The sequence below is a fragment of the Pezoporus flaviventris genome, unplaced genomic scaffold (genome assembly GCF_033815535.1).
Source record: "Pezoporus flaviventris isolate CSIRO_AGI_PZ_B2104156 unplaced genomic scaffold, CSIRO_AGI_Pfla_v1 ptg000025l, whole genome shotgun sequence".
Lineage (NCBI taxonomy): Eukaryota > Metazoa > Chordata > Aves > Psittaciformes > Psittacidae > Pezoporus > Pezoporus flaviventris.
The window spans coordinates 27,225,682-27,244,435 of record NW_026892573.1 but is presented as its reverse complement, the minus strand read 5'-3'; the positions used below and the strand labels follow the sequence as shown (position 1 = coordinate 27,244,435).

The window sequence follows — 18,754 nt, the reverse complement described above, 5'->3', positions numbered from 1 at the left end:
GTAGATAACAGTTACATGAGCTAAATAGGATTCCTAATGTGTTCTGAAAAATCAGGGTACTAAACTAGGGGCTTCTTCTCTGCTGAGTTACTTTGCCTCAATGAGAGGCACAGACCGAGTTCTAGGCTACATTATTGACTTGCTGTCTGTCTGCAAAGTTGGGTTTAGAAGTGAAAGTTGGTTTAGTTTAAGGAAAGTTTGTTTAAGATTACTGCTCCTATCACATTGATGGAAAAAAAAACGAGAACCAAACATCTGTAAGGTCAGCTGAAAGAATTAGATCAGTATGCAAACTTCAAATAAAATGGTCTCCAGCATAGCCTGGCCAGAATTACTGGAAGTGCTGAAAGAAGGATGGATTTCAATGGGTTGACAAGAACCTACGTTGACAAAAATTGCAAGCAAGATTCAATGATTTTTTTTTTCTGCTGTTTTGAAGTAGTACCTGTGAATGTAGGACATTGAGTACAGGGACATATTCAGAATTGTTTACAAGTAAACAGATACTGTATTAAAATGAAAACAAGTACAAAACCAGAAATAATATAAATATATAATTTCTTTTTCTGCTTGTTTACTTAATTTCTTTCCTTTAACATTTGACTATAGGGATTTTTCATGGTGATTTAGAAAAAAACCTGTTACTGGAATGGGTAGCATCTGCCATTATCATTGGAAAGTACCCAGAACTTCAGACATCATCACATTTTAAAGAAACACCTTGACTAGTTCGTGTTTTTCTATCAGATTGCACATACCTTCTCTTCTATTATTAGAAAAAATTTGTGTGATGTTATTTAACTGGAGAGCATATTCATCATGACCACACTATATAAATGGATAACAGAATCATAAGGTTCCCAGAACCCAAGTTTAATGTTTGTTCACTGAATTCCAGAATTATATTGCTCTAAATATGCTATGTATGATATGAGCCCAATATGAGGCCTCAGGAATTAGCAGTGTACCACCTATCTTGTCCACTTCAATACTATCAGAAGTGGGTACATATACTAAATATATCATTCATTTCTCCTTCTTCATACTCAGCTCCTCTGTCATTTACTACTCTTGTCTTGCCCCTAGAAGCTGTCTCTAGCTTCAACCCTTGTGTCCCTATTCCCTTCTTTTCAATGAACAATGCAAAGTTCCTCTGCCATAAGATTAACATGCCATATGTTACCATCTGCTCCAAACAGAGTGTCCACAGAAAGTGGTAAAAGTAAGTATTCTCACTCCGTGAAGAATCAGACCTTGATATAAGCTTTAAAATTCCTACACTGAATAAATAAGCATTCCCTTTCAATAAGCAAAGGTGTAAAAGTTGTTCATCAAAAGTAGTCAGGGTAGAAAATCTTATGCTAATGTGATACATCAGTGGTGTTATTTTTGACCATGATGTTATTCATACATATTTGTGAAATGAAGGCTGCACACCAAGCCATGCCAAAGGCATCAGCTGGCAAGGAATACCTTCACCACATGATGTGACGCAGAGTGATTTATACACTGTTATATGAAACTGATAATATATTCATGCATTCCCATACAAAAGAGGCTGCAGTGATTTACCAGCTTTCATTATGATGGAAACACGATTTCAATAATCTGCAAGCACGTTCTAACTTAGGGTTTTTTTTGATACTGCAGAACAAGATCCCTACATATCTCTAGGAGGAAGAAGATCTCTACATACTAGCACTGGCCCAGCATCTCCTCAAAAAGGGCTTTGAATAGCATAAAGTCTGCCAGAGAAGTGCACTCAGTGTGTGGGAAGGACAATCTGCTTTCTATTGGCTGTAATAAATCCAGCAGCATCTGCTGCTGTTCAGCAACGTTGCCACCACTACTCAATCTTTTAATAACATTTTTCATTCCCAGATAATATTCTGAGCTTTCCATTCAGTGTTCACCTCTTTGAACAGAGATGACTTGGTGGTATCCTAAAATTCATCACAGAACCTAATTCTGGAAAACTCATTATATACTGTTGTCATTAGGCAGGGGCTGGTGAAACCTGCTCTTAAGGCAGTACGAAATTCTAGTCCTTATAGCAAGATGAACCCACTCAACTCTGTCAGTACAAGGAATAATGAAATCAGGCAAGCTTTTCCATTGCTATTCCCTTTAATCATGCACTCTTTTGAACACTGGGTAAAAAGCTTAAGCTCTAACTCATAATAAAAAGAGGAAAGCAATTTAGCACACAGTTCTGATTTTCTGGACACCTGATGAAGCATAAATATGTGAAGAATATTCAAGGAGACTTCCCTTGCTCACTCCTGAAACCAATGGCCAGATGCAGAGCAAGAATTGTCTGCAATACTCCATGAAGTACTATTAAAATTCAAATTTTAGCCAGAATTACACGTTTTCCTGTATTCATGCCTCTGTGGCTCAGATGTTAAGCAAGAACACATTCTGACTCAGCTACAGTTTCAAATTATGATTCAGCTCTCTTATGCACTAGGAAGACCAGACACTTTCTCATTATGCACTGATATTAATATTGTGAAAATGATTATTCTACATAAATACAGTGATTGGTCGATAAAGAAAAATAAATACATGTCAACTAAATTAAATTAAGGTCACTTAGGAGATTCCAGAGTAAGCATTTTTAGCAATAAGTAGCCCTAGAACACACACAATACTATATTTCAAACTTTGTTATCAGCCATTATCAACATGATGCTACTTCAGCACTGTAAAGAATGTGATGTTGTTATTAAATAAAGTCTATCCTGCTGACAACTGACTGAGAAAAAAAACATCAAACATCATTACCTATTAGACCAGATTGAAGTAGTTCAAAGTCTTTCTTAGATGAAAAAAAAAAATCTTTTACCTTCAGTATGTACAGCAGAAACATAGGTCCAGTTATAGCGCTTGACAATGTCCACCATAGCCTTTGCTTGCTGTGCATCAGATGGAACAACTCTCATAAAATACTTGAACAGAGTTTTGTCGCTTAGGTCCATGCTTGTGGCAGAATAAGCAATCTGAGGTATATTGAAAAGCTGCAACAAGTTCTGGACCTGGATGGCAACTGAGCTAGAGCCAGGTCCAATGACACCAACAATGGGTTTCTTGGAGCGGAAAGATGATGACGATCCATCCACACATCGAACCATCCCTTCCTCTTCTTCTGATGAAATAAGAGAGTCCCTTATAAACTCAATGCTCTGCTCCAGAGCCACAGCAGAATGCCAACAGGAGTCCCTTATTTCACATCCTAGTGTTATATTTGGCAGCAATGTGGGGTCCAAATTAATTCTGTCAAGGGTATGTAGCATTGCTTCCACTCTCTGAATGCCATACTGCTCTCTCACTGCTCCACATTTCCTCTCATGAACCTTGTCAACGGTTGGTTGATGATGAACAGAGAATAGAGCTCCAATGATAATATCACCAGGCATGTGTGCAACCACCCTTCTTTCATTTGCCTGTGCTGAAACCAAAAGCCTGAAGTTCCCACAGACATCTTCCTTCAACAACAGGATTGCAAGGAACACCAAAAGGACCATTTTAGGAAATGGTTTAGGCTGGTAGAGACAGCATGATGAAACAAAATCAGAGAGCCGGTGAAGAGCAGTTATCAAATCTTTTGGATAAAAGGAGCACTATGCTGATGGTTAACCAAGAGTTTGCATGTATTCGCTAATGAGTTGCCATCATCTCCAGGTGGACAGCTATGCAGAGCTGTACATGTGATCATAATCCTCATAACCTTCAAAAATAAATAGAGAAAGAACTTTAAAATTAGTTATAATGTCAGGTTTATAATCTGTTCTAAAATTGAACCTATTGCTGTTGTCAATCATAGAATCATTGAATGGTTAGGGTTGGAAAGGACCTTAAGATCATCGACTTCCAGCCCCTCTGCCCAAGGCGCTGTCCAACCTGGCCTTGAGCACTGCAAGGATGGGGCATTTACCACTTCTTTAGGCAACCTGATCCAGTGCCTCACCACCCTCATAGTAGAGAGCTTCTTCCTTGTATCTAACCTGAACTTCCCCTGTTTAAGTTTAAACTCATTACCCCTTGATGATTATAATACATTGTCTCCTATATACATTTATTTCCATCATTATCAAACTGGAAAACATTACAGTACATCAGTGCTTCACAACCTTAGGCTTGTACTTTTGCTGGTATAAATCAGTGTCTTTCTGACACTCTTGTTTAAAAATTCTTTTGGGAAATATTTTCCAAAGCACAAAAGACAGACAAGTATTTAATTCCATAGAAGAAAGATGTTGCCATTCCTAATGTGTGTCTTTGAAACAAATCCCTTTACTTTCAGACACTTTCTATATCACAAATGAAAATGTCACACTAACGTACCAGAGGCAGCACTATGTCATCAGTTATAGCACTAGGAAGCTGCTGTTGACAAACAGAGTTGTTCTTGAAATATTCTAAGGCATGCAGAATCTGATTCTTCAAATCTGTAAATCTGTTTTTTTCTTTGTAAAGCATAACATGAAACAGATTAACTTTTAAAATAAGGATTAAGGAAGTTAATTTTGGTATTAATATTTGTATTTGTTTCAAGCAATGAATGTTTTAGCAGAGTAACAACAATTCTAAAACAGCAGAGCAGTGATTTTCTTTTCAGCTTTTTATATCCTTAAATCAAAAATCAGCAGTAAGCATTTTGACAAATCCTGGTACTGTAGACAACTCTACAGACCTCACTGGTGGAAAGAAATCAACACGAGACTATACAAATACGTTAGTACCTAAAATATTTGATCTGCTATGTTTGCTGATAGTCTGCAATGCAATCTGCACTCAGCTTTGGTGTTGATGTAAGATTAGTAAAAAAAAAGAAAAAAAAGAAAAGAATCAGCAAAGATTTCCTCTCTTTGGCTGTGGTTAGTGGAACTTGAAAGTGTACCTGAAAATGTTCTGCACCTAGCAGTGGATTTGCAGCAGGAGGCTTCTGGTTTTAAATATATGGCTTCAACAGTAGTTTGTCCAGGTCTTGATTCCTGAGCACATTAAAGTATCGTCTATTGCTCTGCGCCTGCCAGTGCATCCATTGATAGTACAGAAAGTTAAGCGCACTCTTAGACCTAGGAGGATGCTGAGCTACTTAGTGAACCACATGCCCAGTTCCACTGTTGACAAAACAATTGCAAAATTCTGAGACAGATCCTAACCTCAGTTTTATCCACATAGCTCTAATTCTAACGGATTCTAATCCATTAACAATTGCTCTAAGAATACATAGGTTTGTAAAGCGAAAGAAATCCTTGCTACAGGAAATCTACCTCTATTTCTTACAGTCTGAAAATCTAGCAGTATTTTAATATTGAATTTACCCCTCATAGCTAGGTCATTCCATATGGTGCCACAGAGAAAATCTTCCTCATTCTAACGATGAGACAAGCAAACCTAAACCCACTTTTCTGCTTGATGTAAGCCTTGTTTAATTATTATTTCACCTAGACATCTATAAGTTATAAAGTATTTACACAGAGTAAATAACACCATATTTCTGTGAGCATTCCCAAATGAAACTGAAATTGTTAAAAAGGGAATGAATAGAAATGGCTTTGTAATATTAATTTCAATATTAACAAGTTCATGTAACATTCATTTTTACTAATAAAAAGTGTTAACAACAAAATAAGGTTCAGATAGCTGTAGAGAGTTTCAAGACTTTTTTTTCTAGTCTGTGAAGAGTTGTCTTATCAATACTGCAAGCCTTTGACACTAAGGAATAACAGCAGTTCAATTCAGGTTAATTAGTCTCTAATTACAGAATATCACTACTGCTTATGTCTTCCAATTATTTGTTCCGTGACTCTGAAGATGGTACTGTATAATTTGTAAGCAACGTGAAGGATGATGGACAGGGGATATGTTTGTACTGTATCACAGCTGTTAAATTCCTATACCTCCAATTAATATATTATCACTTCAAAAAAAGTTGTTAATTACTTACTAACTTGCTAAGATTTGAACAGAAATAGTACTCTGTTATTTAAAACCATGGATGCTTATTCTTCTGAGCTTCTCAAATTAAGGCTACCTATACAGAGCACAAGCATATCTAGACAAATGCCAGCTCTGCCTCAGACTGTAACTGGATATACAATTAGATGTCTTTTTATAACCTAGCTGCCTGTGCAGCTGCATACGTACAAATAGAATTCAGAGGACTGGGGTGAGCTTGTGACAGACAAAAAAAAATCCAGTCCCTATCCACTATTTGAATTCTACAGCACACATCGATCACATTTCTGGTCAAGCTTATTAATACGGTTCTGTTTAGGAATGGTATGTTTGGGAATTAAACAATTTCCATACAGGATAGGCAAGAAAAAGAGAGCAGCATGACCATTTTTTTTCTTCACTCCAGAGAGCAGCTGTTTGCTCTTCTCAGTCTACAGTTGAATCTATCAGTGTAAAATTACAGAGTAAAGAATGAAGTAAAGCTGAAGGTCTCCTTTATATTTCTGGGTCCATAATAATTACAGATCTCATGGCTGGGGGGTTCCTATGACCCAAAAGCAATTTCTAAAAGCGTTCAAGTTCTTCCACTCCACGGCATCCAAAGGAAAAGAGAGGCCAGATGCAGACTACAGTTGCTCCACAACTAATGAACTTTCTCCACATAACCCACTGCACTAAAATGAAAGTCAATTTACTTGGGACTTCCAAAACTGCTACAAATTACATCAAGAAAAATGCTTATGTTTCATACTGTTAGGCTTAGGACTCATATCCAAAGCATCTGAAGGCAATGTTTTCTGTGGGATTTCATAATGCAGTGAAACAACCTGGAATTTATATTGGCATGCCTAAGTGAGCCTGCTGGATTTCAATGGATTTGTATTTGTATAACAGATATCTGGCTCAATGGGCTTCCTTTTGCTCTCAGAAACCTAAAAGTCAAAGAATGATTGAGGTGAGAAGACACCTCAGGAAGGTGTCTGGTCCATCCACACTGCTTGAAACAAGTTCAACTAAAGCAGTTCTCAGCTTCATGTCCAGCCAGGTTTTTAATATATCTAAAGATGGAGACTCAACTTTTCTTAACAACTTGTTTGACCACAGTCACAGTAAAAAGGGTTCTTTTTTAATGTTTAAACAGAATTTCCTGTATTTCAGTTTGAGCTTATTGCCTGTCATCCTTCCACTGGACACAGATGGTTATGCCATGCAAAGATGCCATGAGAGTAATCAAGTAACATATTCCATTTTAGGCCAAAATGACTGATCAGGGAGCAGATAGACTAAGCACACTAATTACATTTCCTGGAGAACATCCTCCTGAAGAGAAGATGGCCGAGGGAACTGTTCAAATGCACAATTTTAGTATTTCTCTTCCTCAGAAGTATCACATACAAGTCACTTTACATTTATTATTGTTTTTTTCTACTATAGGAAGCTTATTATTGCAAGCAGAATGAGCACTAAAATAAAGTTAAAGAAAATTTCATAAGCTTAAATATAACTCCTGTTTAAATTGTTAAAGAGAACCCTAAAGGGAGTTTGACACACTGCAACCTTCAGGCTGAGAAATGTAGCAGCATCAAATACAGTGAAATCCTGAACGCGTGTATAAAGTAATGGGAATTGTTTCACAATTAATAATTTATCTGCATTTACTTGTTTTCATTGATGGACAAGCAAATGAACATGAACAGCACTTAGGGTCAAATTTACTTTGCACACTGTTCAACTTTTTCAGTGCCAAGGGATTACTCCCAGGTTACTGCAGCACAGGCAAAATGGAAATAGGCACTTAATTACTGATGTATCAAGGTCTGTAGCTTATTTCAGCTGTGGATATAGCTATAAACCAATCCTGAAGTCATATGCTTTAACAACAGATGACAGACACTTTTGTCTCTGTCTGCTGATGCGCTACCTTCACATTTGGAGCAACTGCAGAAGTAATGACAGAAAGATATTTCTGCCTATCTGTCTTTTGCTCAGTCTTGCCCTAGACAAAAATGTAAAGCCTACCCAGATGGCTGAAGGCACAGCTCTGATGAAGCACTCGACATGTTCCTATAACCTCTGCTCTCCCTGGCAGCAAAAACTTTATGCCAGTGTCTGTCAGGAGAAATTCTCAGCTGTCCCTTTAGGGCAGAGTTCCAGCTACTTCATGTTGAGGTTTAACCGAGTAGAAAATGAGCATCCACAATATTCCATGAATATTCTATCACACAAACATTTAAATTACTTTCTTTAACCTCAAATGCAAGTCCACCTATTTATAGTCTCTCCAGACCAAAAGAAACAAAACAAGTCCTAATATCTAACAGCATTAATTAAATCTAAATTAAAGAAATCAGACTATGAAGAGCAGTTCACAAAGTGCTGATTTCCCACTTTGCATGAAGCTGGGAGTTCATGCATGGGGCACGTCTGACTTTTCTTAAGGGCTTCTACTACCGCAGGTGCAACAGTGTTTAAACCTGAGGAATGAAACCGTTTCCTGATGGGACTTATATTATTATAGCAGCGCCCACTAGTGACCCCAAAGCGAAGGACCTTCTTGTCCTTTTTTGCAATCCGAATTATCTTGGCTGTGTGGCTTCTTGCAGTAAAACATAAACTCAGCAAAGGGAAGTCTTTGATTTAGTCTTTGTTTTTTATCAGAGAAAGGGCAACACTTTCTTTAAGGTTTCTTCTTTGCTGCGTAAAATTTTGTGATTTTGAAGCCTGTTTGTTCATAGTGTCTAAATCTTCAGGCAGATTTAAATAATAAAAATAAAATGTCAGATTACTGAATCACAGAACAGCGCTGTGATGGAATGAGGAATTATGGTCAAAACCAGAAAAGCACTTGGGAATATGCTCAGCACATGAAGAATTCTATTGGTCAAACATCTGAAAAGACATCTAAAGTTTAAGGTCTCTTTGAAGGATTTTCAGGATAAGAGCAATCACAAAACAAAATAGGCCCCTAAAATGAATTGATTTGCAGTGAAAAATTTTACTTACACATTATGTCTGCATAGCTTCCAGCCAAGTACCTGCTAATTAAATGCTTTCCAGGCATTCATTTAAGGCATATACCACAATTAATTCAATGCTGTCAGATGAGAGATAATGCAATGATCCATAGGACATGGATCAAATCAGTATACCCCAACCTAGGTTTCATCGTCAAAGAAGACAAAACCTTAGCAAGCAGCAACTGGATTACTGGTTCAGAATCAGTCCTACTTATCTCACAGTGATGATCTTTAGACAGCAAAAGATGGAACTGCCTTAGAAAAACAGTTACATGAGAGAGACTTCTCAGCTCATCTCAAGGGGACCGAAGTCAGGAAAATGTGTACCTTCAGGATGCTAAGCCTTTGCTCAGTTCTGCTGGCAATTGGCATTGCAAACTCTAAGCATTGGGTTCAAACTATTCTGGCAATCCTTCTCCCCATGCCATGGAGAGGTTCTTTGCAGGAGGTCCCATGCATCCATTCCTTGGAGGTAATTCACTTTGTTCACAGAAAATCTGATGCACAAAAATGGTCCTTAGCTGAAAATCATGAAATATGAGCACACTGTTCTGGTTTGAGAGTCCTACTGATGTTTAAATTTTCTATTCACCAAAATACACACACACACACACACAAAGAATTTAAAAGATCAAACAGCCATTAGTCACTGCATTATCAGTTCTGTGAATTCCAGTGGGCATTGGATCATGCCCTTTGACAAAGGAAATAGCCTTATAAAACAGGAGAGACTATGAAGCAGTCTTCTGTAATTCCACTTAGAAACAGGAGAAACTTAAGCAGTGCAGAAGAATTTTAATGATTTGGCCAGAACAGCCACTGAAAATAACAGACTGATGTGCTGAACTCATGCCTTCATAGATAATAAGAACAGAATGTTATAATTAGGTGCAAGATCCTTAGAAATCCCAGAAACTTCTTCCCTATATTATGCCCACACACGCTTTCTGGTTGATAAAACAATTTTGGGTTTAATATGCAGGTGCTTAACTTCCCAGCAAAGCTTGCAATTCCGCTAAATTTATATACTACTTATTGCTGCTGTTACCAAAAACCTGGCATACCCTATAGCGCAGGAACTAAAAGCTCTGATGTGATCTCAGCTGTAATCCTAGACATTTTATTAATTAACAAAACTATGATCTGAACAAAATGAATGATCTGGAGGAGGTGATCAAGAGAAACCAATAGTAGTTCCAAAAACCAACCCATTTTCTTGCAAGTCACAACAAGAGTGGTGCTACAAGGGCATTCCGATACGACCGCTATGCCAAAAAAAGCCTTACACATGTTAGCAAATAAAATGACAAAGAACCAGTGTAGAGACCCCTAGAACACTCTCTGATCATTTGAAATAATCATTAACCCTGGAATCCCTGATCATATATCGTAAATATTAGTATGCAGGTAAAGAATTTGAGAGTTCACAAAATATTAGCATGGGATAGAAATGTTTAGGAATACAGTAATAAAAAAATAATCATAGAGAATGAAGAGCCTTGGAGTTAACTCCTTCATGTATCTTTCCTTTCAGGATTGTTTAGAGCAGTGTGTTTTCAAGTCGATCTTCCAACACTCTGATTCCAGGATGATCCCCCCACTCTCAGTGATAGAAGAAGGAAACATCCAGCCTTTCCCTACACCCAGTCACCTTCATTGCCCCCAGAAAGCCCTTCTGGAGGAGGAGATGGAATGAAATGGGGGTGTCGAGGTGGTGGAGCCCTGCATCTCGGGATAGCGCTGACTACGGGCATCGGGCTGTGGGCAGTGGGCAGCAGGAAGCGGCATAGTGGGCAGGGGGCACCCGGCAGCGGGCAGGGGGAAGACAAGCAACGGGCAGCAGTGGGGCGAGCAGGGTGGACAGCGGACAGCAGCAGGTCGGGTATGGGGCAGCGGGCAGCCGGCAGCCGGCAGCCGTGGGGAGGGGAGCGGCGGGCGAGCGCTGTCCCTGGTGCTGAGCACCGCCGGCCGCCAGCGATCGCCTCCTGGTCAAGCTTAGGGAAGGGAAAATAAAAACCGAACCTCAAAATAACCCAGTGGTGAAAATTGCCGTGGTGGTCACATCTGCCACGCAGGACCACGTTCTTTACAAGTAAATTCAATACCTGGAGCTGGGTCTTAGAGGAAACTACTGGACAAGGTTAACTCCCAGCATTGCTACCTGAGCTGCTACAACTCAGCGGCTGTGCATACAGACGTGTATCTATGCACACACACTGGTTCTTAGGTCCCTGTCTCCCTGCTTGGCTAGTGGTATTGCTGTCCTTCTGAGCTCCTAATGAATCATTTCTGCACGTGGAGACGTTAGCTCCAATTATTAAACAAGGAACAGACGGGACTCGCCAAGCACAGCCAAAGTGATTTGTCCCAAGGTCACACAGAAAAGTCTATGGCTGAGCTAAGCCTGGCTGTGTCTGGAAAACAAATACATTCCCACTTCCATTATCTCTTCCTGCCAAAACAGATCCCCACTAGTGAACATAAGGGCTATATCACACACACCAACAAGCCCAGGTATTGCAGCCCCCTGGTCTCTCTCAGCCCCACACATATGCTATTCTTGGGGAGGGATCAGTGCCTGCTGCCCTCCAGTGCTCCGACCAGTTGGCTTGCTGGTCCCCCAAGAGCTCCACTTGTCCTCCGGCAAGTAGGGCACAGGACAAAAGCAGGAGGGAGGGAGGGAGGGGAAAGAGTTCATCCCACATCCACAGGGTTTCTGTCTGCAACCCAGGGCACATAAATCCCCTTTCCCACCCCACAGCATTACCTCGTCGGTGGCAGCAATTGCTTCTTCCTACAGTGGTGGCAAAGCAGTTCTTTCAGTGGCAATAATCAAGAAGGGTAGGCACCTCCTATTTTCAGCCACAGCAGAGATAGCATTCCTCACACAGACCTTCTGGAGCTGAATAATCCTCAAATGCCTCTGCAAAGATCACCAGCAGGTGAGCCCAGCTCGGCTAGCGTTGTCACTCCTCCAGCTATGGGCACATCCTCTTTTCTTCTGATCACAGGCAAATGCTGAGGACCGAGTATCCTACCCCCTCAAATGCGTGCACACACACACGCCACGCAACACGCTGCTCTCTCAGCATCGCCCAAGTCTCATTTGCAAGAGGCGTGAATGGTCCCTGGATTTAAGAGGGGGGTGGGGGGAGGTGGGAGGGGGAGAAGGCGTTAGGAGGAGGAATAAACAAACAAACGATGAAACAACAGATGGGTCTTTGCTCTCTGCCACCACAGTCTTTGGTCTTCCTAAATACTTGCTGCAGCTTGACCCACCTGCTTAAACACCTCTGCCCCTCCTCTACGCACGGCAGCAACCTCTCTGCGTCTATAAGGGGCTAACCCTGCATTCTGCCCTGCAACAAAATCTCTCCAGATGATCTGAAGGTTGCAAAGTACCCCTGTAACTGACACCTCCCTCCTGCGCTACCCTCCAGCAAGTAAGAAAGCAGTATCATCTGAATAAAATGATTAAGAAAAGGCGGGGGGCAGGAGAGTGGGGGGAAGCGATAGATGCTTCAGGAGGGTCTGTTTAAACCCGAGTCTTGGGGCAGAGTTTACCCCTGCGGACCGGCAGCCCCTTGCAAACGGCCGGAGTTTGCCTCCCACCACGGGCGCGCAGCTGCTGCGGGCAGGGGCTGCTGGCTCGGGGGCCCTTTGCACCGGGAGAGCGCTGGTCTTCAGAGCAACTTTTAGTGCCACCAAGTGGCATAGAACCCTCCAGGAACCCAAGCCGCCTGCCAGCCCCGGGCACTGCCTGCTGCTCCTTTGCAAGCGGAGAGAGGGGGATGCAACAGCAGAGACCACCCTCCCTACACGCACACAGCCAGCGGTATCGAGCCAAAGGAGGGACTGTTTGTCCCTGGAAGGACAGGCTGCCCTCTCCAGATCTCACCCCTTCCTTTGGCTACAGGGCGGCAGCACCGGGTACCAGCAGAGAGGAAGAGCGATGCCTGCGCCAAGGGCAGCCCGGCGGGACGTGTCCTCTGCCCCATCCCCGCCTGTCCCCAGCAAACACCTCCCGTCCTGCCGTGCTCTCTCCCGCCCTCCCCCTGTCCCCTGCCTTTCCCTACCAGCCCGCTGGCTCCGCAGCCAGCATCCCCGGACCGTTTCTGCAGTCGCACGGGTTTGCCCATCAGCTCCGTGCCCTCTGGCCCTTCGCATCCCCACCCTCCATTAACAGAGGTAGCACCTCTCTGCCCTGATAACTACCTGCTCCCCACATCTATCTTTCCTTCCCGAAGCCAGCCGAGGTTTTACCTTCTCCTCTGGCATCCCTGCATCCTCTCAAAGCTCCCTCCCTCCCTCTCTCCTCCTCCCTCTCTCGGTTCAGCCCTACACATCCAGCTCCTGCTCTCAGCAGCACTCAGCCCTGAGCAAGGGCCCCCGGCACAGGGCCGGGTACCACCTCTCTGAACGTGGGATGAGGGAGTTCTGGGGAGTGGGCACACATATGCGGGTGGGAAGTGTCCTGTGTAGCCTGAGCCCTGACAAACTCAACACCTCCCCGCACTCCTACTGCAGCAGCAACAACAACAAACAACCAGGAACCATCGCAACACAATGCCAGCAGGAGATCATCTCTTTATTCAAAGCTATTCTTAGTAAATAAATAAATAAAGGGGAATAAATTAAATAAATAATAAAGCAAAATGCCATTTAAGTTAAGAGCTGATCTGGCATTTAAAAGGCTGCTGGGTCTGACCATTTACCAATCTGTGTTTGCAGGCAGGATTAGCTCGTGCATCCATTTTTGAGAATTAGAAGCCTTTCTCTGCTGCTGCTTCATGGCTTGGCACTCCCTGCTGGTCCCCCCCTCTTTTTGTTGCTGCTTAAAATATTATCTCCTTTTTCCTAAGCAACTACTGAATGACCCAAATCCTGGCCACTACTTGATGTGGCTTCCCCAGGGTGACTGCACTGCCTCATCCAACCTGCATCATGTCCTCCTCCACATCCCTACCCATCTGAGGTAACAATGATAAAGTTGTTGGGGAACAGCAGAAGAGGGACTGTCTTGCTACAGCTCCGTTCATGCTCCTAATCCCCTGTGATCCTTTTACTGTTGTTTCTCTTCCACCAGATGACCAGCTTGACTGCTCCTTTCATCCCAAAGGATAAAGGATAGGGATCCCATACATCCTTACCAGGTGTTGGAGCATGGCCTCTTTCTCCTTTACATCCTCCTTTGATCCCAGCCTGGAGCTGGCTGGAAGTCCATCAGCTGGTACCTGCTTCACAGCCTTCCCCAGCTCTCCTGGCTCCTTCAGTTGCTGAAGCCCTGGCAGAGGCCAGTCCTTAAAACAGAGGACATTGTTAGTGTATTTGCATGTGGCTCTGTTTCTTACTTTTACTCAGCTCCAAGAGTCTATGTGCTGGTGCTTGGAGGGATGGAGGTACATTATGTGAGAGGACAGAGACCACTGGTTACCAGGGGCTTCCCCATTCCCGTCACTGCCCTGGTGGGGAGATGGGTAAGGAGCATCCTTCATCTTCCTTCCCAAACTTGTGCTCCTCTCAGACATTCTCTTTTCCATAACCATAAGCTGTGAGACTATTAGAAGGTCAGAAGGCTGGAGACAGAGAAAATAGGGGAAAGATATTGTAGAGAAAGCACAAATCAGAAGGAAGACAGAAGGGATGGGTCTGTAGGAGGGAAAGGTGAGACCGAAAGCAAAGTGGTATTACCATGCACAGGGGAAGGAAGCAATGTCAGAGGGATCTGGGGAGAATGAAGCCCCATTGCTCTGCTGGGCTGTCACAGCAGTTCTCTGCCTTCTCCAGGGATAAGGAAGTCAGAAAGCAGCCACCTCCCATTAGCAACAGCGACAGCCAGATGGCTGTCAGGATGGTGAGTGATTGACAGCGGATGAGGAAGATGGTCCCCACACAAGCAGGACACACAGAGTTCTGTGGATGCAGCCCAATGAATGCAGAGCAGCTCTGACACACACATCCGCAAGGACTCCACCGTGAATCAGAGCCCAGAGTCAGAGTTCACTGTGCCAGATGTTTGGAGCAGCTGGACCAAAGATTAAAGGTGGCAAACAGAATGCAGAGGGATGGCCATGGCACTTACATTCCTAATGCCTCTTATTGACCTTTATAACAAGGTCCCAATAAATACATATATATATAAAAGGCTCTTTTCTTTTTTGTTCTTTCACCCTCTTTCTCTCCTCCCCTTTTCCCATCATTCACAACCATTTTACAGAAGCAATAAAATTAGTCACTGTCTTCTCAGCTGATGCTAGAATATTTTTTCCCTACCAGGAAATTTCCTCTCTTATTTTGACACTATTTTAAAGGTAAATAAAAGGAAAGCTTCCAGGATCTGAATCAGGAGATGCAATGACTACACTTTATAATCCCACTATTGGTAACACTTATTGCTCCTGTGGCAGTAGCACCTATAGATAATAACACACTGGGCAGGGCTGAACATGTTCTGAATCTCTGCACTCTGAGGAGCTTGTGCATGCAGAAAATTGCAGGGGTAAAAAGAGTTTGAATAAGTCTCCAGGTATAATCAATATCTCCAAAGAGCATGCTAACTACTCTACCATTCTAAGACTAAAATAAAAAGGCTGAGTGAGCACTAATTTGGGTTTTCTTCAGTTCCAGAATGAATAAACCCTGTGGGACACAAGCATTACAATCAAAGACAGGGTAATATTGTATTGGCCAAGACGTTCCAAGTGCCTGCTTTCTTACAAAGTAATCTGCAAGACCAGCTCAAAAAAACCCCGACATACATATACAATATTTAGACCCTACTAGACGAGATGGAGCAGGTGGAGCCAGAGGGGAACAATCTATCATGCTTACACTTAATGACATAATTAAAATCAGGACAATTATTCTTTCTTCCCAAGCAAGTATCCTTGGTGTGTAACAGCAAGTCTGTTACACAGAAGGAGACTAAAAAGGTGCAAAGTATGCTATACAACACATTTTGGAAGAAAATAGTAGCCTGTCAGGGTATAATAAAGGTGCTACTCTTAAAATCCTCAGTTGGTGTTGTCTTTTCAACCTTGAGAAACACAAGGGTCTGAATTTATGTGTCTATCCTTTAGAGATTTATGTATAAACTTAATGTTCTCTTCAGAGTGAATACAGGGAAATTGTCTTTTGTAGGGTGAAATTAATTGCATCTATCTTAAAGAGGCATTAAGTTCTGCCCACATCTCTTCATAGACTACAGAGTATAACTAATCCTCATAGGAATATGTATATCATACCAATGTGCTTTTAAGGAATTTATGACTAATTTTTGACTCTTGGTTGTGCATAGATGTAAAGGCGGCACTGAAATGCCAAAGGCTTCCAAGATTGTTCTAGCTCTGTGCAAGGAAGTGACCCAGCTCTTAGTAGCTGAGAAAACTCAGAAATGCCAAACTGAAACTAGCTGTGAAACTCCTTGAACACTGTACAGTCCCTGGGTAAGGATTAGAGGATTTAGATTTAGAATCTATGACTGGAGGTGGCTGTAAGCTGCTGTTTAGTCTGGCTCATCGGTGGAAAACAGAACATGAGAGGGGAAGACAGAATACACAGCTCTGGGTAGGACACTAGCAAGAAGAGTACAAAAGGGGAACATAAATTCATATATATATATGGAGATTTTTTGTGAGTAATGGGGTGCATCAGGTGTAGCTAAAAGACTGTAGAACACAGATGCTCTCAGATTTGCCCCTCCTCCACCCCCCCCCCCCCCCCCCCCAAAAGGACATTTAAACCATTTTGCAGAGTACCTGAATAAATAACTGTCACAAAATGGTTAATTTGCTCCAGGGAATTGTTCTATGTGCCCTCCCTGTAAATTGTTCTTTGCACTTTACCAAGAGTGAATTTCATGCATAAAGAGGCTACACTTGCAAAAATAGGTAAGCAGCATTACAACTCGGATTCATATTGGGAGTATTCAAAGCCAGTAATTCCAACAGAGGAAATTTGACTTATATTTTGCCTTTATGAATTATGAAGGTACTATTCTTATTAATCAAGGTCACAATGATGTTGTTTCAATTGTCATAAGGCTTTTCAATTTTCTAAAATTGATAAAAAAGTGGCATCTATGTTATTTCTACTTGCTCCCTCTGTTATTTCCAATATCTTTATATATGTATGTATTTTATGTTCAGCTACCTTCTCCTACACAATTCCCATCACTGTTTTCCACCAAAGAATTCCAGCACACTTGACAAGAGACTCAAAATGGATGTGTGAGGATGTTAATTAAATGCAATCAGCATGCACACATTGAAAGGAGTGTTTGGGGTATAGACAGACCTCCCTCCTGAAATCCATAGAAATGCACATGACTCTACATTAAAAAAATTAAGCTTCTCAAGAAAATCCATGCATTCCTAAGACTGTTTTATTCTGTGCCACAGAAAGTGGTTTGGTGTTCTCATATCACTCAAAATTTGACACTGGTGCTCCTATTTCTATTCAGTGAGTTCCAATCTGAGTGGGGGAGTGCTTCAAATGAAGGCTGAAAGAATGAAACCTCCAATTATGCTGCTGTGTGATGTACTATCTTGTCTCTGCAGTGCGAGTAGAGTATTGACAGGGTGAAACTTAACTAGTAGGCTCCTCTTGGGATTTGAACTCATCCCTGCTTATGCCTGCACCCCAGACTGGCATCTGCTGCTGAACAGCAGGGTGGTGAGGGATGTGATGGGAATGGGAGTGTTAATTGTTGTGAAGTCCACAAACGTCCCCAGAATGAGATCAGGTAAGTGCCACTGTTACTGAGTCATCTGAACAAAAGGCAGAGATGTTCCTGGCTCTGAAGCAGATTCTTCCATGGGAACTTTACTCATTCCAGGATCCAAACCTTGCTCTAATGAGCAATGTTAATATCAGAGGTATAAAACTTGTGCTGCTATGAAGTGTCTCTAGACCCTTCTCTCCTCCAGGCTGAACAAGCCCAACTCTCCCAGCCTCTCTTTATAGCAGAGGTGCTCCAGCCTTTGGATCATCTTTGTGTCCCTTCCCTGGATGCATTCCAAAAGGTTCACATCCCTCTTGTGCTGGGGGCCCCAAAGGTGAATGCAGTGTTCCATGTGGGGCCTCACCAGAGTGGAGTAGAAGGGGAGAATCACCTTCCTTGACCTCCTGGTCACATTTCTTTTGATGCAGCCCAGGATATGGTTGGCTTCCTGGGCTGCGAGCGCTTGATGCTGGGTCATGTTGAACTTCTTATTAATCAACTGTATTTGTTCTTGGGATTGCCCTGACCCAGGTGCAGGACCTTGCACTTCGCCTTGTTGAACTTCATGAGTTTCACGCTGGCCCACCTCTCAAGTCTGTTCTGGTCCCTCTAGATCCCATCCCTTCCATCCAGTTTCAAGTGAACCACACAACTTGGTGTCACTGGCAAACTTGGTGCACTCTATCTCACTGTCCATGACACTGACAAAGATGTTAACCAACACTGGTCCCATTACCAACCCCTGAGGAGCACCACTCATCACTGGTCTCTGCTTAGAGAAGGAAGTTGTCATCAACACATTCCAGGAACCCCCAGATTACTTATGCCCTGCTATGTTGTCTGTCCAGCAGAGTTGGGCGGCTGAAGTCCCTCACAAAGAACCTCATGTGAACATGAGGTTGCTCCTATCTGTCTATAGAGGGCCTCATCTGCTCGGTCTTCCTGGTCAGGCATAGAAGCAAACAGGACAGCCTATAAACATGACGAATTTCACCTGAACAAAACTCTGTCCTCAAAATGAAAGTGGCAAATCTACACACTAGTAACT

The 18,754-nt window shown here is 42.3% G+C and overlaps 1 protein-coding gene across 4 annotated transcripts in view; it reads right to left on the bottom strand.

Moving 5' to 3' along the window:
* GRM5 (glutamate metabotropic receptor 5) overlaps positions 1–13,268 on the bottom strand; it is a 255,510-nt gene extending 242,242 nt beyond the window's left edge. Inside the window, exons 1-3 of one of the 4 annotated variants that reach the window (XM_061457941.1) lie at positions 13,248–13,268; positions 11,752–12,112; positions 2,849–3,730 (exon numbers count right to left, since the gene is read on the bottom strand). In XM_061457941.1, the coding sequence (XP_061313925.1) occupies positions 2,849–3,527 (679 nt within the window). In that variant the 5' untranslated portion in view covers positions 3,528–3,730; positions 11,752–12,112; positions 13,248–13,268. Of the gene's footprint in view, positions 1–2,848; positions 3,731–11,751; positions 12,406–13,247 lie in introns of those variants that run through there. The other 3 variants (XM_061457940.1, XM_061457943.1, XM_061457942.1) reach the window with 3 other exon arrangements.
* Positions 13,269–18,754: the final 5,486 nt, after the last annotated feature.